Source organism: Hemibagrus wyckioides, linkage group LG02 (assembly GCF_019097595.1).
Source record: "Hemibagrus wyckioides isolate EC202008001 linkage group LG02, SWU_Hwy_1.0, whole genome shotgun sequence".
Taxonomy (NCBI): Eukaryota; Metazoa; Chordata; class Actinopteri; order Siluriformes; family Bagridae; genus Hemibagrus; species Hemibagrus wyckioides.
The window spans coordinates 12969748-12987871 of record NC_080711.1 but is presented as its reverse complement, the minus strand read 5'-3'; the positions used below and the strand labels follow the sequence as shown (position 1 = coordinate 12987871).

The window sequence follows — 18124 nt, the reverse complement described above, 5'->3', positions numbered from 1 at the left end:
GCTCGTTGTCTGAACTGATAACTTCAAACTTAATTTCTAACTCTACTTGTCATATTTAATATTGTAATATTTAAGGAATTCCATCAGAAAATGTAACGCTAACACGACACATTTCCCCCCTTAATTTCCAGAAATATATTGGCTAAATTATTTTATTCTTGTGTCAGCTTGCAAGACATCGTGTCAAAGATAAGATCAGTAATGCCTGCCTGCATGTGCACCAGCTTCCTAAGTAACCTTTCTCAGTTTCGTTACCATTTTCTATTCATACCAAGGGTAGACACCACACAAGGCACTGTTAAATCTCTCTCACAGTCTGCACCTCTATATGCCTTCTCAACAAACAGGATGAATGAGCTTGGGGTCACATTACCACTAGGTCCTCTACAGACAAAAGCTAAAAGTGAAATAACACAGGGCACACATGCACTCTTGCTTTTTTACATCGGTCACTGCCACCAGAAAATGCAGAGGTGTTAGCTGACAACATGACCTTAAAAAGCACATTGGTATCGGTTCATCACAGATGCACACACACACACAAACGTAACATATGTTGGCAGAGGCATCTCCGGTGTATTTCTAACCTCAAACACTTCTACCTCTCACCCTGCCTCTTCGGTGCCTCTAGAGTGAGCAGGAGCTTCTGGGGGTTTGTAATGAAACACTTGTTTACGACATCAAACGCACAAGATGAATCCCCGGAGCACGAGCAAATTTCGTTTTATGTACCTGCTTCTAATGGGTGGAAACATTTAGTGCTGCTTCCTATGAGATGCACAAGGACCTTACTGAGGCGCTGTTCACACCTATACGAATAATTCTGCCCCTCTGCTTTAAAAAATTCCTGTCAATACAAACACTATTTCTGAAAATATACTATATTGCCAAAAGTTTTGGGACACCCCTCCAAATCACTGAATTCAGGTGATGTTTTTCAGGGGTTGGACTTGGCCCCTTAGTTCCAGTGAAAGGAACTCTTAATGCTTCAGCATACCAAGACATTTTCATGCTCCAAAATTTATGGGAACAGTTTGGGGATGACCCCTTCCTGTTCCAAAAGGACTGCGCACCAGTGCACAAAGCAAGGTCCATAAAGACATGGATGAGCGAGTTCGTTTTGGAGCTTTAAGAGTTCCTAACCAGAATTCAATGATTTGAAGGTGTGTCCAAAAACTTTTGCCAATATAGTGATCTCGATCAACATGAAAATATTTCCAAATCCATCCACTCACACTGGCCATTTATTCAGTTCCATCTGTAGATGTCTGCATTATGTATAATTTTGAGGAACGACATTTCTGTGAATGCATCACATGACAAAGTGACTTGACCTGACTCAAACTTATATCAAAAGTCTCAAAGGATAATAAGGAAAAAAACACCAACACCGTCAAAAGCATTCATTCATTCATCTTCAGTGAATGTAACCTGGTCAAAGCTGACCAAAAAACCCCTCTAAAACGGAAAACCACAAACACGAGGATTTCTCTGTCAGGGTTGATGTCGGGGGTTTTCACTAAAGCGGTTTCCATGTGCTGAGAGTAACAAAAGATTTCTCTACCTTGGAGGATAGTTTCAGAAAGCCTGCTTTTCAGATGTGGCCAAAACGCTGAGACAAAATTTAAAACATATCTGAACATTCCACGAAATAAAAAAAAAAAAGACAAGAGCACAGGAAATAGAGATCCATCCCTTATTATAATGACTGATTATAGCTTGTTATACTGTAAGTGACATCAGAAACTAAACCGCTTTATAAGCATTCCACATCAAAGGTAACTATAAATGGATAAAAAGTATGTCATATGTTTTTTTAATGAATAAATAAAAGAAAAAATGCAAGGAACAAAACACTTTAGGACATGCTTTGATTGATTTCCTATAACACCACGGACGGTCATGTCTTATTTCTTACATACAAGAACAGAATAAAATCGTACAATGGCCATAGAGAAAACAGGTTAAAATCCCACAGTACGATAAAACAAAAGGTAAACAGGATTAAACAGCATTATACTACACATGTTCTTAAAAGCATAAAGAATAAGTGCACCCGTGATGCTCCGGGTTGCTTACCGTTGACGACAGTGAGGTAGGCCTTGTTGTTGCCACGGGCCTTGTTAGTGAGGTCCTCCGTGATGTCCATGTGCACGTAAATCTCCTCTTTCAGCTCCTCCAGCATAGCACAGAGGTCATTCTCCCAGAATTCCTTATCCAGGACCTCGATCAGCTCACTCAGCTGCACTTTAGTGCTGTAGTACCAGATCCTCTTCCCTTCCTCATCACCGTCTTCCTCCCTGATACAGAAAGACGAGATAGGGCTTCAGTTAATCCGTGCAATGTAGATCAGATCAGGAAATTACATTACAATGTGAACAAAAAGTGTGGTTTAAAATTGGTTTTGCCACTGGATCCGACAGAACATTCCTTAAATATAATGACTTTGATACTTGTGCATGTTTTCGTATTCAATACAAAGATGAACTCGGAATAGAAAAGACTTTTAAAGCCCCCCAAAACCCCAAAGCTTCTTTTCCATGCCTACATTCATTAGGAGGCTTTTAAACAAAAGATACAGTGCCATTAAAGCAGCACTGTAATTAAAATGTCTGCGTATCTCTTGCACAACTTCAGAGGAAATTTCTTATGCATTCTCATAAAAGAAACTGAGTCAGTCAAAAATAAAAAATAAAAAAAGAAAGAAGAAGAAGAAAAGATAAACAGTCAACGTGTCAGGGTAATTTCGTTGTTCAACCCAAAAAACCAGATGAACAGATGCTGGTACAACACTGAAAAACAAACACTGCATTTCAAATGAACACGTCAAAAAGCACATGACCTAAACAATACACTGTTATCCTGATGCTGGTCTAGACAAAGCCCACCAAGATATTTAGCAATATGAATGTTCTTGCTGTTTTAAACAATACGGATACATGACAATTATTGTTCATCTAGGAGATCAGTGATCTCATATGATGTAGAATGCAGTGACAAGAGTTTGAAGATACACCAACAGGCGGCTCACCGATGCCAAATACTACAGCACCTGATGCTTCAACTCTCATACAAAACACATCTGGTTAAACTCAACAAAATACATTAAATAATAGATTCATTTGGGTTTAGCTCTGAATCTAAACTAATAAAAGCATGCTGTGCTCCCTCAGGACCTAAGGTGTCTTACACTATATTGCCAAAAGTTTTGGGACACCCCTCCAAATGATTGAATTCAGATGTTGTTTTCAGGGGGTTGGACTTGGCCCCTTAGTTTCAGTGAAAGAAACTCTTAATGCTTCAGCATACTAAGATATTTTGGACAATTTACTGCTCCGAACTTTGTGGGAACAGTTTGGGGATGGCCATAGCAAAGGTCCATAAAGACATGGATGAGCGAGTTTGGTGTGGAGGAACTTGACTGGACTGCACAGAGTCCAGACCTCAACCTGATAGAACACCTTTGGGATGAATTAGAGCAGAGACTGTGAGGCAGGCCAAAACTGGGACGTCTGCCTTTACATGCACATGAACGTATTATGGAGTTGACCCGCCCTTTACAGCTATAACAGCTTCAACTCTTCTGGGAAGGCTTTATGTGAATTTTTTTTACCATTCCACTAGAAACGCATTTGTGAGGTCAGGCACTGATGTTGGACGAGAAGGCCTGTCTCGCAGTCTCTGCTCTAATTCATCTCAAAGATGTTCTATCGGGGAGGATGTGGAAGCTTAGTGGTTAAGGTGTTGGACTACTGATCAGAAAGTTGTTGGTTTGAATCCCAGGTCTACCAAGCTGCCACTGCTGGGCCCCTTAACCCTCAACTGCTCAGTTGTATAAAAATGAGAGAAATTGTCAGTCGCTCTGGAGAAGAGCATCTGCCAAATGCCAGAAATGTAAATGTATTAGGTTACAGGTCAGTCAAGTTCCTCCACACCAAATTCACACATTCATGTCTTTATGGACCTTGCTTTGTGCACTGGTGCGCAGTCATGTTGGAACAGGAAGCACCCATCCCCAAACTGTTCCCACAAAGTTGGGAGCATAAAATTGTCCAAAATGTCTTGGTATGCTGAAGCATTAAGAGTTCCTTTCACTGGAACTCAGGAGTCAAGTCCAACCCCTGAATTCAATGATTTGGAGGGGTGTCCCAAAACTTTTGGCAATACAGTGTATCCTACAGACCTCTCTGCATGTGTGATGAACTCTAAAAAGTCTAAAAACAGCTGTCTGAGGTTCCACTGTTATCTAGACAAGGGTTCTGTGTTGATTAAACTTGGATTCAAGTTTGGAAAACATTGCAAAGTCTTTCTAAGTGAGAAAGTGATTTATCAAACCCAATTAAACTATAAAATCTGAGTCTGTATATGGACAACAAAAGATCACAGAACTGTTGTAATGTCTAAACAGACGTAGTTAAAACTAGAATTTTAAGCCTGAATATTTATTATAATAACTGTGTGTTAAAAAAATGATTCACAGTTTCTGTGGAGCGAGCAAACAGACCCAGGAAGCAGCCTGCCAATCATGTTGGCAGCCAGTGGAGACGGGTTTCCTGGGTTTAGCCTGATGTGAAAATATTGGTTTCATATGTAAAGAGCTTCAATTCATCTACCTTTTGCTAATTGTCACTGCTCTAACATAATCCAACATAACTGGACGTGCATGTGATTTGCTAGTGATAGTTATTTGTGCTGTATTCAAAGATGTGGAATACTGCAGATTACGCAAGACGATTCAAATTTTACGAGATGTAAAACTCACACAATAATCCGGCGATTGAGGAACCAGTACTTCCGCTGGTGCCGGTCGTAGCCGATGGGCTCCTGTCGCAGGTACGGGCGGCTCCTCTGGGCCTCAGTGATGCAGTCACTGACCCCGGGCACACGATGTGCTACACATATCTCACACTGCCACTCATCCTCGGGCACAGCCTCCAGAGGCGGCCGCACACACTCGAGATGGTAGACAGCTGAGCACGTTTCGCAGCAGAGCAGGTCACCGAGACGGTGGCAGGCGCGGCAGTGGTCGTCGTACTGCACGGCTCCTTCGCTCATCAGCTCTTCACGGGCCATATTAGTGGTGAGAAAGCGGTCCACAAGGAACTGCAGCACCTTCACCTTGCTTTCAAGCGGGCCGTAAGGGTACTCGTCAGCCTCCAGGTGCTCGAGTGCGGCGCCACCGTATTCGGGTTCGCTCTCACAGTACGCTCGCACCACCTCAGGCCACGTCATGCCGTCCACAAAGTACAGTGTAGAGTTGACGCTGTCCTTGAGGTCAGCTGGCCCAAAAGTGGTGTTGGAGGAGTCCTCCTCACGCAAGATGGCCTTGAGCAACGCTATATGTGTCTCGGCCAGAAGCGCACACTGCTCCTGGCCTGCCAGCGCTGCGCAGAAGTCCTCAAAGCGAAAGGGCGAGAGGCGTAACACTGTGCTGAAAGTACGCAGCACCTCGTACACTGCTGAGGCGTTCAGGAGCTGTTCGGGAGGGATGAGCAGGTCCTCTGAGGACTTGGGCAGCTCCAGGGGAGGGATCTCTTTCTGCTCCAGGATGGGAGAGGGTGGCCGACGAGCTCGTCGTCTCCTCCGGCCTAGCAAAGAACAAGACGACACATAGTAAATACAATCCTCTAGATTTTGCAGCATGCATCTGTTACAGCAAATCTGGTCATTAAACTCAAATCTGGATTAGATCTCAGTAACCTTATGCATTTATAAATTACAGCCAAATGTGTCTGTAGCTGACCAACATCATCAGGTCAGAAACAAAAGATATGAGAAAAATTTGGGGTGGAGGGCTTTTTTTCTTTTCTTTTTGCTTCTGCAATTAATGTGTTATAACAGTGTATTAGAAAATCTGGCTTGGTGAGACTGATGCATTTATATTTATAATGTGTCAGAGCTCCTGAGGTGCAAATAGGAAAACAAAACAAGTTAAACTGAGTGAATACATGTGGCTTGTGCATTTAAATGTAAATAGTCCTTATTATATGGATATAACAGGGATTCTGACCCAGGAAATGGCCACAATAGTTAGAAAACTACGGGGGGTTAGAAAAATACATGATATGAGTGCTGTAAGAAAATATTGAAATATATATGTGTAAACATTTTTAAAGCCAAACATCTACACTGTTATTGACTCTCATCAATGACTTTGGCAATGTCAGGAAGATATTGTCAGTCCCTCAGTATGAAACTCCCTCCGTGTGTGAGGTGAAGCGCTACTGGCGCTCGATTTCAAAACAATCCAACGCATGGGATCCTGTCATTAGCCTGACTAGCTAGTTAGCCACTTAGCTAATGAAGAAGAGCCAGGGTTAGCTACATGGGTGCCTGTTCGCTACAAGACTAACAAACAATATGAAAATGTTTACTTCTCCAAATAAAGAAAATAACCTTAAATCGTTAAAAAAAACAGAGCTTATGTGTTTTCAACACTACCTGAACACAGAGACAGCTAGCACACCGGTCTGCTAACACGAATGCGATTTTTTTTTTATATTCACATAATGAGATTTCTAACTTCAGCTTTAAACATTTATGAACACAATTCGCCTAAATTCAGAGGTCGAAGACGACAGAACCGGCACGTTGCACAAAGCTTTAATAACATGCAAATTATTCGGCTAATTAAGAAAATGAATTCCATTGTATTTAAGCTTAAGTTGACTGCTAGCAAGCCTGCTAACGTCAAGCTCCGGACTGAAACATGCTAAGTTTACTCAACTAACCTGCAAGCTAGCTCTATTCCTCTTTGTGTATTCGGTGATCGGGGGCGATATTGTGAATGAGGAGTGAATAAATAATATTGTAATAATCAAACATCTGTTCTCTTATAGCCACTTACTCAATACAAACATGCATATTCGACTCAGATAGCTAGCCAACACTGAGCTAAAAGTTAGGCCTGCCTTTGCTTAGCACATAGCTACTCCATTTTGAGAGATCTAGCCAGCACTTGGGTAAAAGATTGAATAGAAATATTGAATAAAAAGAAAAGGTTAATAAAAGAGGCCATTGGGAATTTTGCAGGCGTGTGTTCAGGACATGAGTGTGCATGGTGAACTTGGATAGTTTAGCTAGCCGTTAGCTAGAGTGATACCTGGAGTGCTGCCGTGGCTGCTCTCCGTGCAGTAGCTGGCATCATCCTCCTCCTCCTCCTCGGGCAGCTCTTCGAGGTAGTCCGACTCGTTGTCGATGACCTCATCTTCTTCCTCCGAGAGAGGCTCTTCTTCCATGTACTCATCCTCCTCCGAGGCTAAACTCACCGCATCCTCCTCTTCCTCGCTCTCGTGGTCATCGTAAACCACGGCGTTAGCGGAGCTCCGTCTCCCCCTGCCTCGTCCAGCTCCTCTGCCCCTGCCTCTACCCCGCGATGCCGCGGATCCAGATTTCCTTTTGCCCCGCGATGAATGAGGGTTTCCCCGCTTGGGTGTCACAAATTCGTCGTCGCTGCCACCTCTCCTCTTCCCCTTTAATCCTTTCCGGGGTCTGAGACCGCGCACCGGCCCTGGAGAAGGCTCCTGCATCAGCAGGGTTTTGGGCGGCCTGCCTCTTCTCCCCCTCATTACACATAGAAAAACCTATTCTTTTCTTTTTCAGTCCTAGCGCGCACCGGAAGTGCAGAAAACTCGAATTTTCAGGCACCGACGGAAAGCTAGACTCGCAGAGACACGGATGCAGCAGTCCAGTAAAGCCAGAGACACGGTTAACGCGAGAAAGCTCAAAGCGAATGGCCGGCGTCCCGCTTCGGGTCGCTCGCAGTCGCCATGTTGCTTCCTCTCTCTCCGTGTACTCCAAACACAGCGGGCCGCGAGCCCAGGTCACGTGACCCCCCGTTCTACACAACCGCCTGAACGCTCGGCTACGTTTATTCACTCTGTCTTTCACTGCAACTTTACAATGATAGATACTATCACTTTACTGAGCATTAAATACCCTTTCTGATATTTTTGTGCAGTGCAATTTCAGTCTTATTTTACTTAATCTTTGGTCGCACGTTATCGTTATCGTGATTGCTCCTGTATAAACTCTCCATGTACCTTCATACTTCATTCAGAAATAAAGGTACATCTCTTCATCAAGGAAATTGTTCAAGTATCTTTTGGTGTGTCTTTCACCTGGAAATGTCAACATCATTTACAGATCTGGATTACTGACAGACCATTAAACCTTATTAATGATTTTTTACAACACTAGTGGAATAAGGACATTTTGTCCTTAATTCATATATCATATATATATATATATATATATATATATATATATGGAAATTTATTGAACATATAGAGCTTTGTAAGATCATCAAGAAAAGAATACAAAATGGTAATTTAAGCTATTCCAGTAGCAATTATATATCTAGTCAATGGTTATATCAGATACACCTATTCAGGCAAACAAGCAGAAAAAGAATTTCTATTTAATAATTGATTCATTCTAGCCAAATTTTTATTCATACATTTTTTAAACTCCACCAAACATGACCGTATTCTTGAAAGAAGTTTCTTTTTGTCTTTTCCTTGAAATGGAAAGGAAAATGAAAATAACTTTTCCCATAACTAATACCCATAAATAACACACACACACACACACAAACACACACACACACACACATTCAAAATGCATCTATGTTTACAGCACCACTAATATACACACTAACTTTAATGCTGTTTTTGCACATCATACCTTAATGATGCTACCAACTGCTTCTAACTTGTAGATAGATAGATAGATAGATAGATAGATAGATAGATCATTACAGCTTCCAGCAGTATCCACAAGCACAGGTAATAGATAAGATAAGAAGGAATATAACAAATAACAAAATATTACACAATTTAACAAAATATAGCAAAAAAAGTGCCATATTTTTACAAGAATCGTTTTTCTACAAGAATCGTTTGTCATATTTACTGTGTACTAGATCAGCTATATATGTTTGCAATGAAAATAAAACCTTTTTGACTTGACTTGGCCTGATCTCTAACAGCAATGAGAGGGTCTATCTGGAAGAGATAAAAAGCTTGGAGAACAGGTGCCAGGAGAACAATGTCCTCCTGAACGTTAGCAATTCAAAGGAGTTGATAGTGGACTTCATCATGAAGCAGGAGATGAGTTACAAGCCTCCAGTATACATACATACTGTAACATACAATAACAACTTTCTGAGAGCAAATACAGCTGTGCATGAAATGCTTGTGCAATATTATTTTCAAACATAGTCACTTGATATGTCCACATGCCGAGACATTTATATTACTATAACAGGTACATTATAAAGTATTTACCCCTGAAAATTATGTTACTGTGTTGGGTGGTATCGAAAAAATTATTAGGCTTAGATCAAACCAAGACACACCACTGAAATGCTAGCTTAGTTTATTACTTAGGTAATTAATGCTCTATGTAGAAATGTCAAATTTCAGGAATATTAGCTTTAAAGGGTGGCACAGCAGCTCACAGAAAGGTTTTCTTCATTTTTAACATTTCCAAACATTACTTTTAGACTGACAATAAAGAGTTCAAAATCATCAAAACTACCGATATATTTTAAAGTCCTGACAGAAGCTTTGCACATAGGGGCATGAAAAACAAACAGGCCAAGTACTTGGATGTTTTAGGTCTTCTAAAAATAAAAATAAAAAATACTAAAATGTTGTACATGGTCATTAACTTTATTAAATTTTTAGTTTAAATGTGTTGACAATGAAAGAAAAACATATTCCGGCTAGAGTTTCTGAAGTTTTTATTGATTTGAGTTTGGGAGTCTGAACGTTTTAAGACACTTAATAATTTGAGATCTTTTTTTGAGATCTTTTTCTCCGTTGACCGGTGTTGATTATTTTACAATGATCATCAGATATAAAATAGATCAATTTCTTTTCTGACTTCTTCTCTGTTCTTAAAGTTGGCTTTTGTTTTCTTCATCTTTTGTTTAGACCACATGGCCAGGGCAGGCTGAGTTGGCTTTAAGCCAAATAAAAAAAAAAACAGGCCTGTATGAAAAACACGTGGTTTTAGTTTCGAAATTTGTCGAATTCAAAATGTGACTCGTTCTCAGTCTTTAACTACTATACCTTCTGTAGCTATTTGCTAAAGCTAGGCTAAATGGGTGCTAAAGCTAGGCGCAATGCATGCTAACGCTAGTTTTTCAGTTGTACAATAAAGTCAAATTTTTTTTATAAAGTTCTCCAAATTGCGCGCGGTGATTAAGTGTTCTGATTTCACTGTTCTGTGAAGAGACAATACTTTCGCAAGTAGTCGTGGCCGAGTGGTTAAGGCGATGGACTAGAAATCCATTGGGGTCTCCCCGCGCAGGTTCGAATCCTGCCGACTACGTCACGGTTTTTTTTTTTTTGTCCTTTTTCAGGCGACCACTAATCACGTGAGAATAACATCCCCTTTAATATGAACATATACGACGACGTTATGTAGAGAGTGTTAAAGGAGTTTATGCATTTAACCTCGTATTGTTTTGGATGTTAGTTCTCTCCTTTCTCATTTCCACTGAGAACCGGTTCGGTCTCTGGTTCTGGAGTCGGTTCGTGGTCAGTGTTGGGTCAGGCAATATATAGAGCATATTGCAAACCAGTTAGAAGTTTCCATGATGCTTCACAGTGTTTGTGTGCAGCTGTTCATGTTTTTGAAAATTTATTTGACCCTATAGAGAAATGCAATGCAATGTAATGTAATTACATCAACACAACTGCCACTATCAAAGTCTACAATAAAAATAACAGATAATGAGTTCTATCTTTATTATAGTATGGCTCGGGCAGCTAGTGACTCAGCTCCTGAATTCACTCAAACAGTATTTTCATTATGTATGTAACAATCTGAGCAATGAACTGCATGGAAAAAAACACATAACATATCATTTATGATGAACACCTTGTTATCGCCCTTTGGAAGCAGGTCACCAGCAGCGAGTACGGAAGGGTCAGTCACCGTTAAAGTGTTTTAGGTGATACACATCCACTTCCCTGATTCTGCAAAGCTGCTGGAGATGGAAAATCATTAGGGAGTACCAAAAGGTCTTAGTATGATCGCTGGCAGCCATTTACCTGTTATAACACATGGAGAATATCCTGGTGACTATTTTAATAGAAAAGGACAGTATTCCCTAGTCCAGCAAGCAGTAATGGTTAGGAACGGTTAGGAAATCTTGTGGGATATGGGTTTTGGCTATTTTTGGAGTATTCAAGACTCAAGAATCCTTAGACAATCGTCTTTGTGGGATATCTTGGGAGATGGACATCTGTTTAGCCAACACAAAGTCAACATGTCTGGCTGTGATGTTGGTACAATTACAGGGTGAGTGCAAGGTCCGGTGTGGAGATAAGTTCTGAGAGTCTAAAATGGACAAAAAGGGAATGACTGTAACCTGGAGCTGATTAAGAAGATGACTTATGTTATTTGCTACACAAAATCTGCAAGACGCTTGGAGACTCCTGTTATAAGGACAGTTCAACATACAGCCCCCCGTCCAGGCGTTACCTCGTTTCGTGTCCTGTTCTAGACAAATGCAAACAAAACCAAAATAAATAAATAAATAAACCCAGGCATCCCATTCAACCAAATCTACACAAAAAGTTATTTTATAATTTAAAGTTTGCAAATGTTTAAGCATAGTGTCCATAGTGTTCTGACACTTCATCACAGCAAGCATTTCATTCATTTTATTCAGCATGGACTCCTGACGTTCGCTGTTCTGTTTTACAAACTGCCCGTAAATAATCAAGCAGCTCCTTGTTTAAATCCCTATTCCTATTTTCGGTCCTTCTCAGAGATTTCTTTGTTGAGATGAGGAAAGAGATGACTCTTTTATATATGCATTTACACCGATCAGGCATAACATTATGAGCAGTGAGAGGTGAAGTGAATAACACTGATTATCTCCTCATCATGGCACCTGTTAGTGGGTGGGATATATTAGAGGCAGCAAGTGAACATTTTGTCCTCAAAGTTGATGTGTTAGAAGCAGGAAAAATGGGCAAGTGTAAGGATTTGAGCGAGTTTGACAAGGGCCAAATTGTGATGGCTAGACGACTGGATCAGAGCATCTCCAAAACTGCAGCTCTTGTGGGGTGTTCCCGGTCTGCAGTGGTCAGTATCTATCAAAAGTTGTCCAAGGAAGGAACAGTGGTGAACCAGTGACAGGGTCATGGGTGGCCAAGGCTCACTGATTCACATGGGGAGCGTGGCTGGCCCGTGTGATCCAATTCAACAGACGAGCTACTGTTGATCAAATTGCTGAAGAAGTTAATGCTGGTTCTGATAGAAAGGTGTCAGAATACACAGTGCATGACGGGTCAGGACTGTTTTGGCAGCAAAAGGGGGACCAACACAATATTAGGCAGGTGGTCATAATGTTATGTCTGATCAGTGTATATCCTAACCAAAGTAAACCACTGTTTGTATTCCTAACATTTCACATTTTGAAATTTATGTGCACATCATTGTTTATTAATAATGTTAGAAGTGTAAAAGAAAAACTAAATAGCAAAAATAATTTGGTGAATATATAACTATAACTTTCCAAGGTTGACCAATGTTGCTAAATTCAGTGCCCCTTTAACTGAAAGGCAGTTCTGTGTCTGAATTTTTACACACCATGTTTTTAGGGCTGGGGTGGAGCTGATTTTTCCAACCTAGAACAGCTTCCTCTGTGGTGGATACACTCTGAACTGGCACAGGCCAGGAACCTGCATCGGAACCGTGCCGGTGGAAAAGTGGCTTATTTCTGTTAAGTTGTGAGGTGGAGCCTTCAAAGATTGTCCAGAACATCACAACTTGATTGGATAGAGATCTGGGGAATTTGGCTAGATCAACACTTTCATCTCTTTGTCTTGTTCCTCAAACAATTCATTCCTCTATCCATTTTCTGGACCGTTTATCCTATGAAAGGACTCAGGGAACAAATCGGGATGTGGTGCCAGTGAAGATCACAGGTTCCTCAAAACACTCCTGAAGAAATTGCAGTGTGGGAGGACTAGTGCTTAATCAGAACCTAAAAAGCACATGAGAGCAGAAGGCTGAAAAGCCCCAGAACATAGTGCTGAAGGCAACATGCTATTTTTGCAAATCCCCACTTACTAAGATGTGCAGCTTTCAAGCCTCTATTTCAACTAATTTGCATGACATAAATGTTTACATAAATAAGTAAAAAATTATTTGAGACTACTTTGCACAACACACGCAAGTGCCCAGCTTAAATATCTACATCACTACATGCTTAACTGTAGGGCTTACAGCATCTGCATTTTATTTCTCAACAGGTTATACATATATATACACAGTAATACTTCACATTTCACTATAAACAATCACAGAAAGCTTTCTAAAATATTAATAGACAAATGTATGCTTGCCTCTTGTAGTTGTCCAAAATACCTTACACCACAGCCATATCCAGATTCCAAATAGTTATTCATCCCATCCGGGACCTGTTGCTAGATGCCCCGAATTCTTCTCCTCTGCTTAAAGCTCTCTCCTCCCCCTCGAGCATGGACTTGAATCTCTGACCCTCTCTCTGTCTGACAGTCTACTGCCTCCTGCTGTCGAAACCTGGCCTGGCTAGGTGTTGCAGTGGTGGCCTTTTACAAATGCTATAATAATTTCATCATTCCAAAAGGAACGCTTGGTGCAGAAAGGGTGCCAATCCATCACAGCGCACATTTACACATCTTTTAACACACTACAGACAGTTTAGAGATCAGCCTACAGTTTTGGACTACAGCTTTGGACTGGGGGAGGAAATTGGAAACCCCCAGTGCACAGGGAGAACATAAAAGAACTCTCTCTCTCTCACACACACACACACACAGAGGCAGAGACAGAGAGATAAAGAGAGAGAGCGCAGAGGCGGGAAATGAATCCACATCCCTGGAGGTGCAACAGATAGATAGATAGATAGATAGATAGACAGACAGATAGACAGTGTAGATAGATAGATAGATAGATAGATAGACAGACAGATAGATAGATAGATAGATAGATAGATAGATAGATAGATAGATAGATAGATAGATAGATAGATAGATAGATAGATAGATAGACAGACAGATAGACAGTGTAGATAGATAGATAGATAGATAGATAGATAGATAGATAGATAGATAGATAGATAGATAGATAGACAGTGTAGATAGATAGATAGATAGATAGATAGATAGATAGATAGATAGATAGATAGATAGATAGATAGATAGATAGATAGATAGATAGATAGATAGATAGACAGTGTAGATAGATAGATAGATAGATAGATAGATAGATAGATAGATAGATAGATAGATAGATAGATAGATAGATAGACAGTGTAGATAGATAGATAGATAGATAGATAGATAGATAGATAGATAGATAGATAGATAGATAGATAGATAGATAGATAGATAGATACGGTGGTCTTTGACTAATGTGTATTAAATGACAGATTATTTTATTTTGCAATCATTATCATTAGCAATGATTACAAAATAAAATAAGTGTTACTTTAATTTATAGTTTAAATGGATGTTTCCTAACATCTGTGTGATAACTGAGTTCCTGTTAGTATTTACATCATAGCAAATAAACATATAAACAAATAAACAAACAAACAAAAAATCAATGAACATAAATACAAGCCCACAGCTTGTCATGACACTGAGAAATCGTGAAGTACAATAATACAAGTCTCTGTCATTAAAGTTGTTACTATAGAAACAATAACCTATTAGAACTGAATGCATTAATTATAAAGCTGTGATTTATTTGTAAGACCTGAAGTCCTGTTAGAACTGCAGTTATAGAAAATGACTCCACCAGTCAGAACGGAGTATTCAGCAATGCTGTGCTTTGTAACATTATAACAGCTTATGACACCTGATATTGGTAAAATGTCAGGGTTCTAGTGAAATGTTACACCTTTTACAATGAATACATACATAAAAAATCCATAACAAATGCGAAAACATAAAGTAATCCATAAATTTATTTAAGTGTGTAATGGAAATTAATAAAGAGAAAATAATAAATAAAAACATCCAGCAGGTGGCAGTATTACACCATTATATCACATTCCAGCAGGCTGTATGTGCAGTACTCACAGGACACGAATTCTAGCAGCGGTGTTTTGTGTGGTTAAAGGTTTAGTGATTATCAGTGGACTCTGTATGAAATAATAATAATAATAATAATAATAATAATAATAATAATAATAATAATAATAATAATAATAATAAAGTAATTTAAGGATTAAAAATATATCCTACTTATAGATACACTGTATTGCCAAAAGATTTGGGACACCCCTCCAAATCATTGAATTGTCCCCTTAGTTCCAGTGAAAGGAACTCTTAATGCTTCAGCATACCAAGACATTTTGGACAATTTCATGCTCCTAACTTTGTGGGAACAGTTTGGGGATGACCCTTTCCTGTTCCAACATGACTGCACTCCAGTGCACAAAGCAAGGTCCATAAAGACATGGATGAATGTTTGGTGTGGAGGAACTTCACAGAGTCCTGACCTCAACCTGATAGAACACCTTTGGGATGAATTAGAGCGGAGACTGAGAGCCAGGCCTTCTCGTCCAACATCAGTGCCTGACCTCTCAAATGGGCTTGTAGTGGAATGGTAAAAAAATTCCCATAAACACACTCCTAAACCTTGTGGAAAGCCTCCCAGAAGAGTTGAAGCTGTTATAGCTGCAAAAGGCGGGCCAACTCCATATTAAATTCATGTGCATGTAAAGGCAGACGTCCCAGTTTTGGCCTGGCTTACTGTCTCTGCTCTAATTCATCCCAAAGGTGTTCTATCAGGGTGAGGTCAGGACTCTGTGAAGTTCCTTCACACCAAACTCTCTCATCCATGTCTTTATGGACCTTGCTTTGTGCACTGGTGTGCAGTCATGTTGGAACAGGAAGGGGCCATCCCTAAAATGTTCCCAAAAATTTGGGAGCATGAAATTGTCCAAAATGTCTTGGTATGCTGAAGCATTAAGAGTTCCTTTCACTCGAACTAAGGGGGACAAACCCAACCCCTGAAAAACAACACCTGAATTCAATGATCTGTAGGGGTGTCCCAAAACTTTTGGCAATATAGTGTATGTATGATTTCAATATTCATAATTTAATATTATCCTATGCTATAGTATAGAGGAATTTAAAAAAAAAAAAAGTATACTGTATAATCATCCAGACACAAGTGTGGATAAGTGTTTATTTGCTCCTGAGGTGAAGTGAAGAGCGAGTATACAGCTTCCTGGAGAGGGGAAAAAGCCATGAAAAAAAATACTTGCGTGATTAGTTATGCTTAAGTGCAACCAAGATTACAAATTCTATTTTTTACCATGATGCTAAATGTGTAGAAGAATATGATAAAAAGGTCAGCACTTCACTTATCAGTGTGTCTGTGTGAAGATAAAGTTACATGAAGCTGAAGTACAAAGAGCTCTGCCTTTTTGCATTTTGGGACACATTTACATGGGGTGCGGCTGAACAGTTACATCTGCCAGGGTTATCCGTTTTTTATCCGATGACAGCACACAGGTTTGCATGGAAATTTCTAGTACCATTTGTATTGACCTGGTGTAACCCCAGGTGTGCTATGTGCACATGCTGGTAGCGACGTTATATTAAATAAACACTAAATATAGTTTTACAAAGAAGGAAATCTGTTGCATTGAAAATGTTTTTCTCTCACTAATGCATACTAGGAATTTGGTTGTTGAGTGATCACTCTGCTTAAAGAAATTACATTTTTAATAGCAATAAGGATAAAAACAGAATCCTGTTAACACACATGTATGGAGTGTCTGCCAAAGCCTCTGTCCTGAAAACATTTTCAGAAAAAAATACAGCTGTTATAAAGATCTGACACTGGAGTCTCCTTCCAGAAATCCAAGAAAAATTGGATTTCATTGAATACAGGTGATGTTTTTCAGGGGTTGGACTTGGCCCCTTAGTTCCAGAGAAAGCATACCAAGACATTTTCATGCTGCCAACTCTCGTCCAACGTCACTGCCTGACCTCACGAATGTGTTTCTAGAGGAATGGTCAAAATTCCCATAAACACACTCCTGAACCTTTACACTTACTAAAAGCCTTCCAAGAAGAGTTGAAGCTGTTATAGCTGCAAAGGGCGGGCCAACTCCATATTACATTCATGCACATGTAAAGGCAGACGTCCCAGTTTTGGCCTGGCTTACTGTCTGTGCTCTATTTCATCCCAAAGGTGTTCTATCAGGGTGAGGTCAGGACTCTGTGAAGTTCCTCCACACCAAACTCGTTCATCCATGTCTTTATGGACCTTGCTTTGTGCACTGGTGTGCAGTCATGTTGGAACAGGAAGGGGTCATCCCCAAACTGTTCCCACAAAGTTGGGAGCATGAAATTGTCCAAAATGTCTTGGTATGCTGAAGCATTAAGAGTTCCTTTCACTGGGACTAAGGGGTCAAGCCCAACCCCTGAATTCAATGATTTGGAGGGGTGTCCCAAAACATTTGGCAATATAGTGTATATCATATATAGAAATGAATATAAAGCACAATAATATAAACCTGAGGTGTTCTGGTGGTCCAGTAGCTACAGTAGGATCCCACGCTCTCATGACTGTGACCTGGGTTTGATTCCTGAGAAGCAACTCAAGAGAGATGCACAAGCCAGATAGTTTCAGTGGTGGTCTCAAACCAGGAGGCTTGTGTCAGGAAAGGTGTGGATCAATGATGTGAATCAGTGATCAATGATCTGCTGTAGTGACCCCTAATGAGAACAACTGAAAGCTGTGATTTAGCTTGTAGAAAGCACTACTGTTAGATCTGCTCTTACAATTAATAAACACTTTCTTAGCCAATTCAATATAGAGGATTCAGCTGCACTGTGCTATAATGTGGTGGTCTGGGTGCAGGGAGTCAGTGCTGATCCGGAAGTCATGTCCCTGTAATAGTAAGAGAAAGCAGTGGTAAAGGGGCAGCTCCTAAAGTTGCAGATTCAGATTGTTGTCACTGTATAAGAAAACCATCTGTCAGACACGTCAGTATTTCGGATCAGACCGATGAGTCACGATGCGTCACCTGTAAACGTCAGGAGTTTAACAGGAGGAGGTAGTTCTGCTCCCGCACTGATGGATGAGATTCACT

At 40.2% G+C, this 18124-nt stretch overlaps 1 protein-coding gene and 1 non-coding gene across 6 annotated transcripts in view; one reads left to right on the top strand and one right to left on the bottom strand.

The window, feature by feature from the left end:
- The window catches only part of bptf (bromodomain PHD finger transcription factor), a 29249-nt gene extending 21453 nt beyond the window's left edge, over positions 1 to 7796 (bottom strand). For all 5 annotated transcript variants that reach the window (XM_058410818.1, XM_058410801.1, XM_058410838.1 and 2 more), the window contains exons 1-3: positions 7103 to 7796; positions 4763 to 5588; positions 2080 to 2300 (exon numbers count right to left, since the gene is read on the bottom strand). In XM_058410818.1, the coding sequence (XP_058266801.1) occupies positions 2080 to 2300; positions 4763 to 5588; positions 7103 to 7568 (1513 nt within the window). In that variant the 5' untranslated portion in view covers positions 7569 to 7796. The remainder of the gene's footprint in view (positions 1 to 2079; positions 2301 to 4762; positions 5589 to 7102) is intronic.
- A 2460-nt stretch (positions 7797 to 10256) lies between these two features.
- On the top strand, positions 10257 to 10338 carry trnas-aga (transfer RNA serine (anticodon AGA)). Its single transcript has one exon. It is a non-coding gene; the product is annotated as a tRNA-Ser (tRNA).
- Positions 10339 to 18124: the final 7786 nt, after the last annotated feature.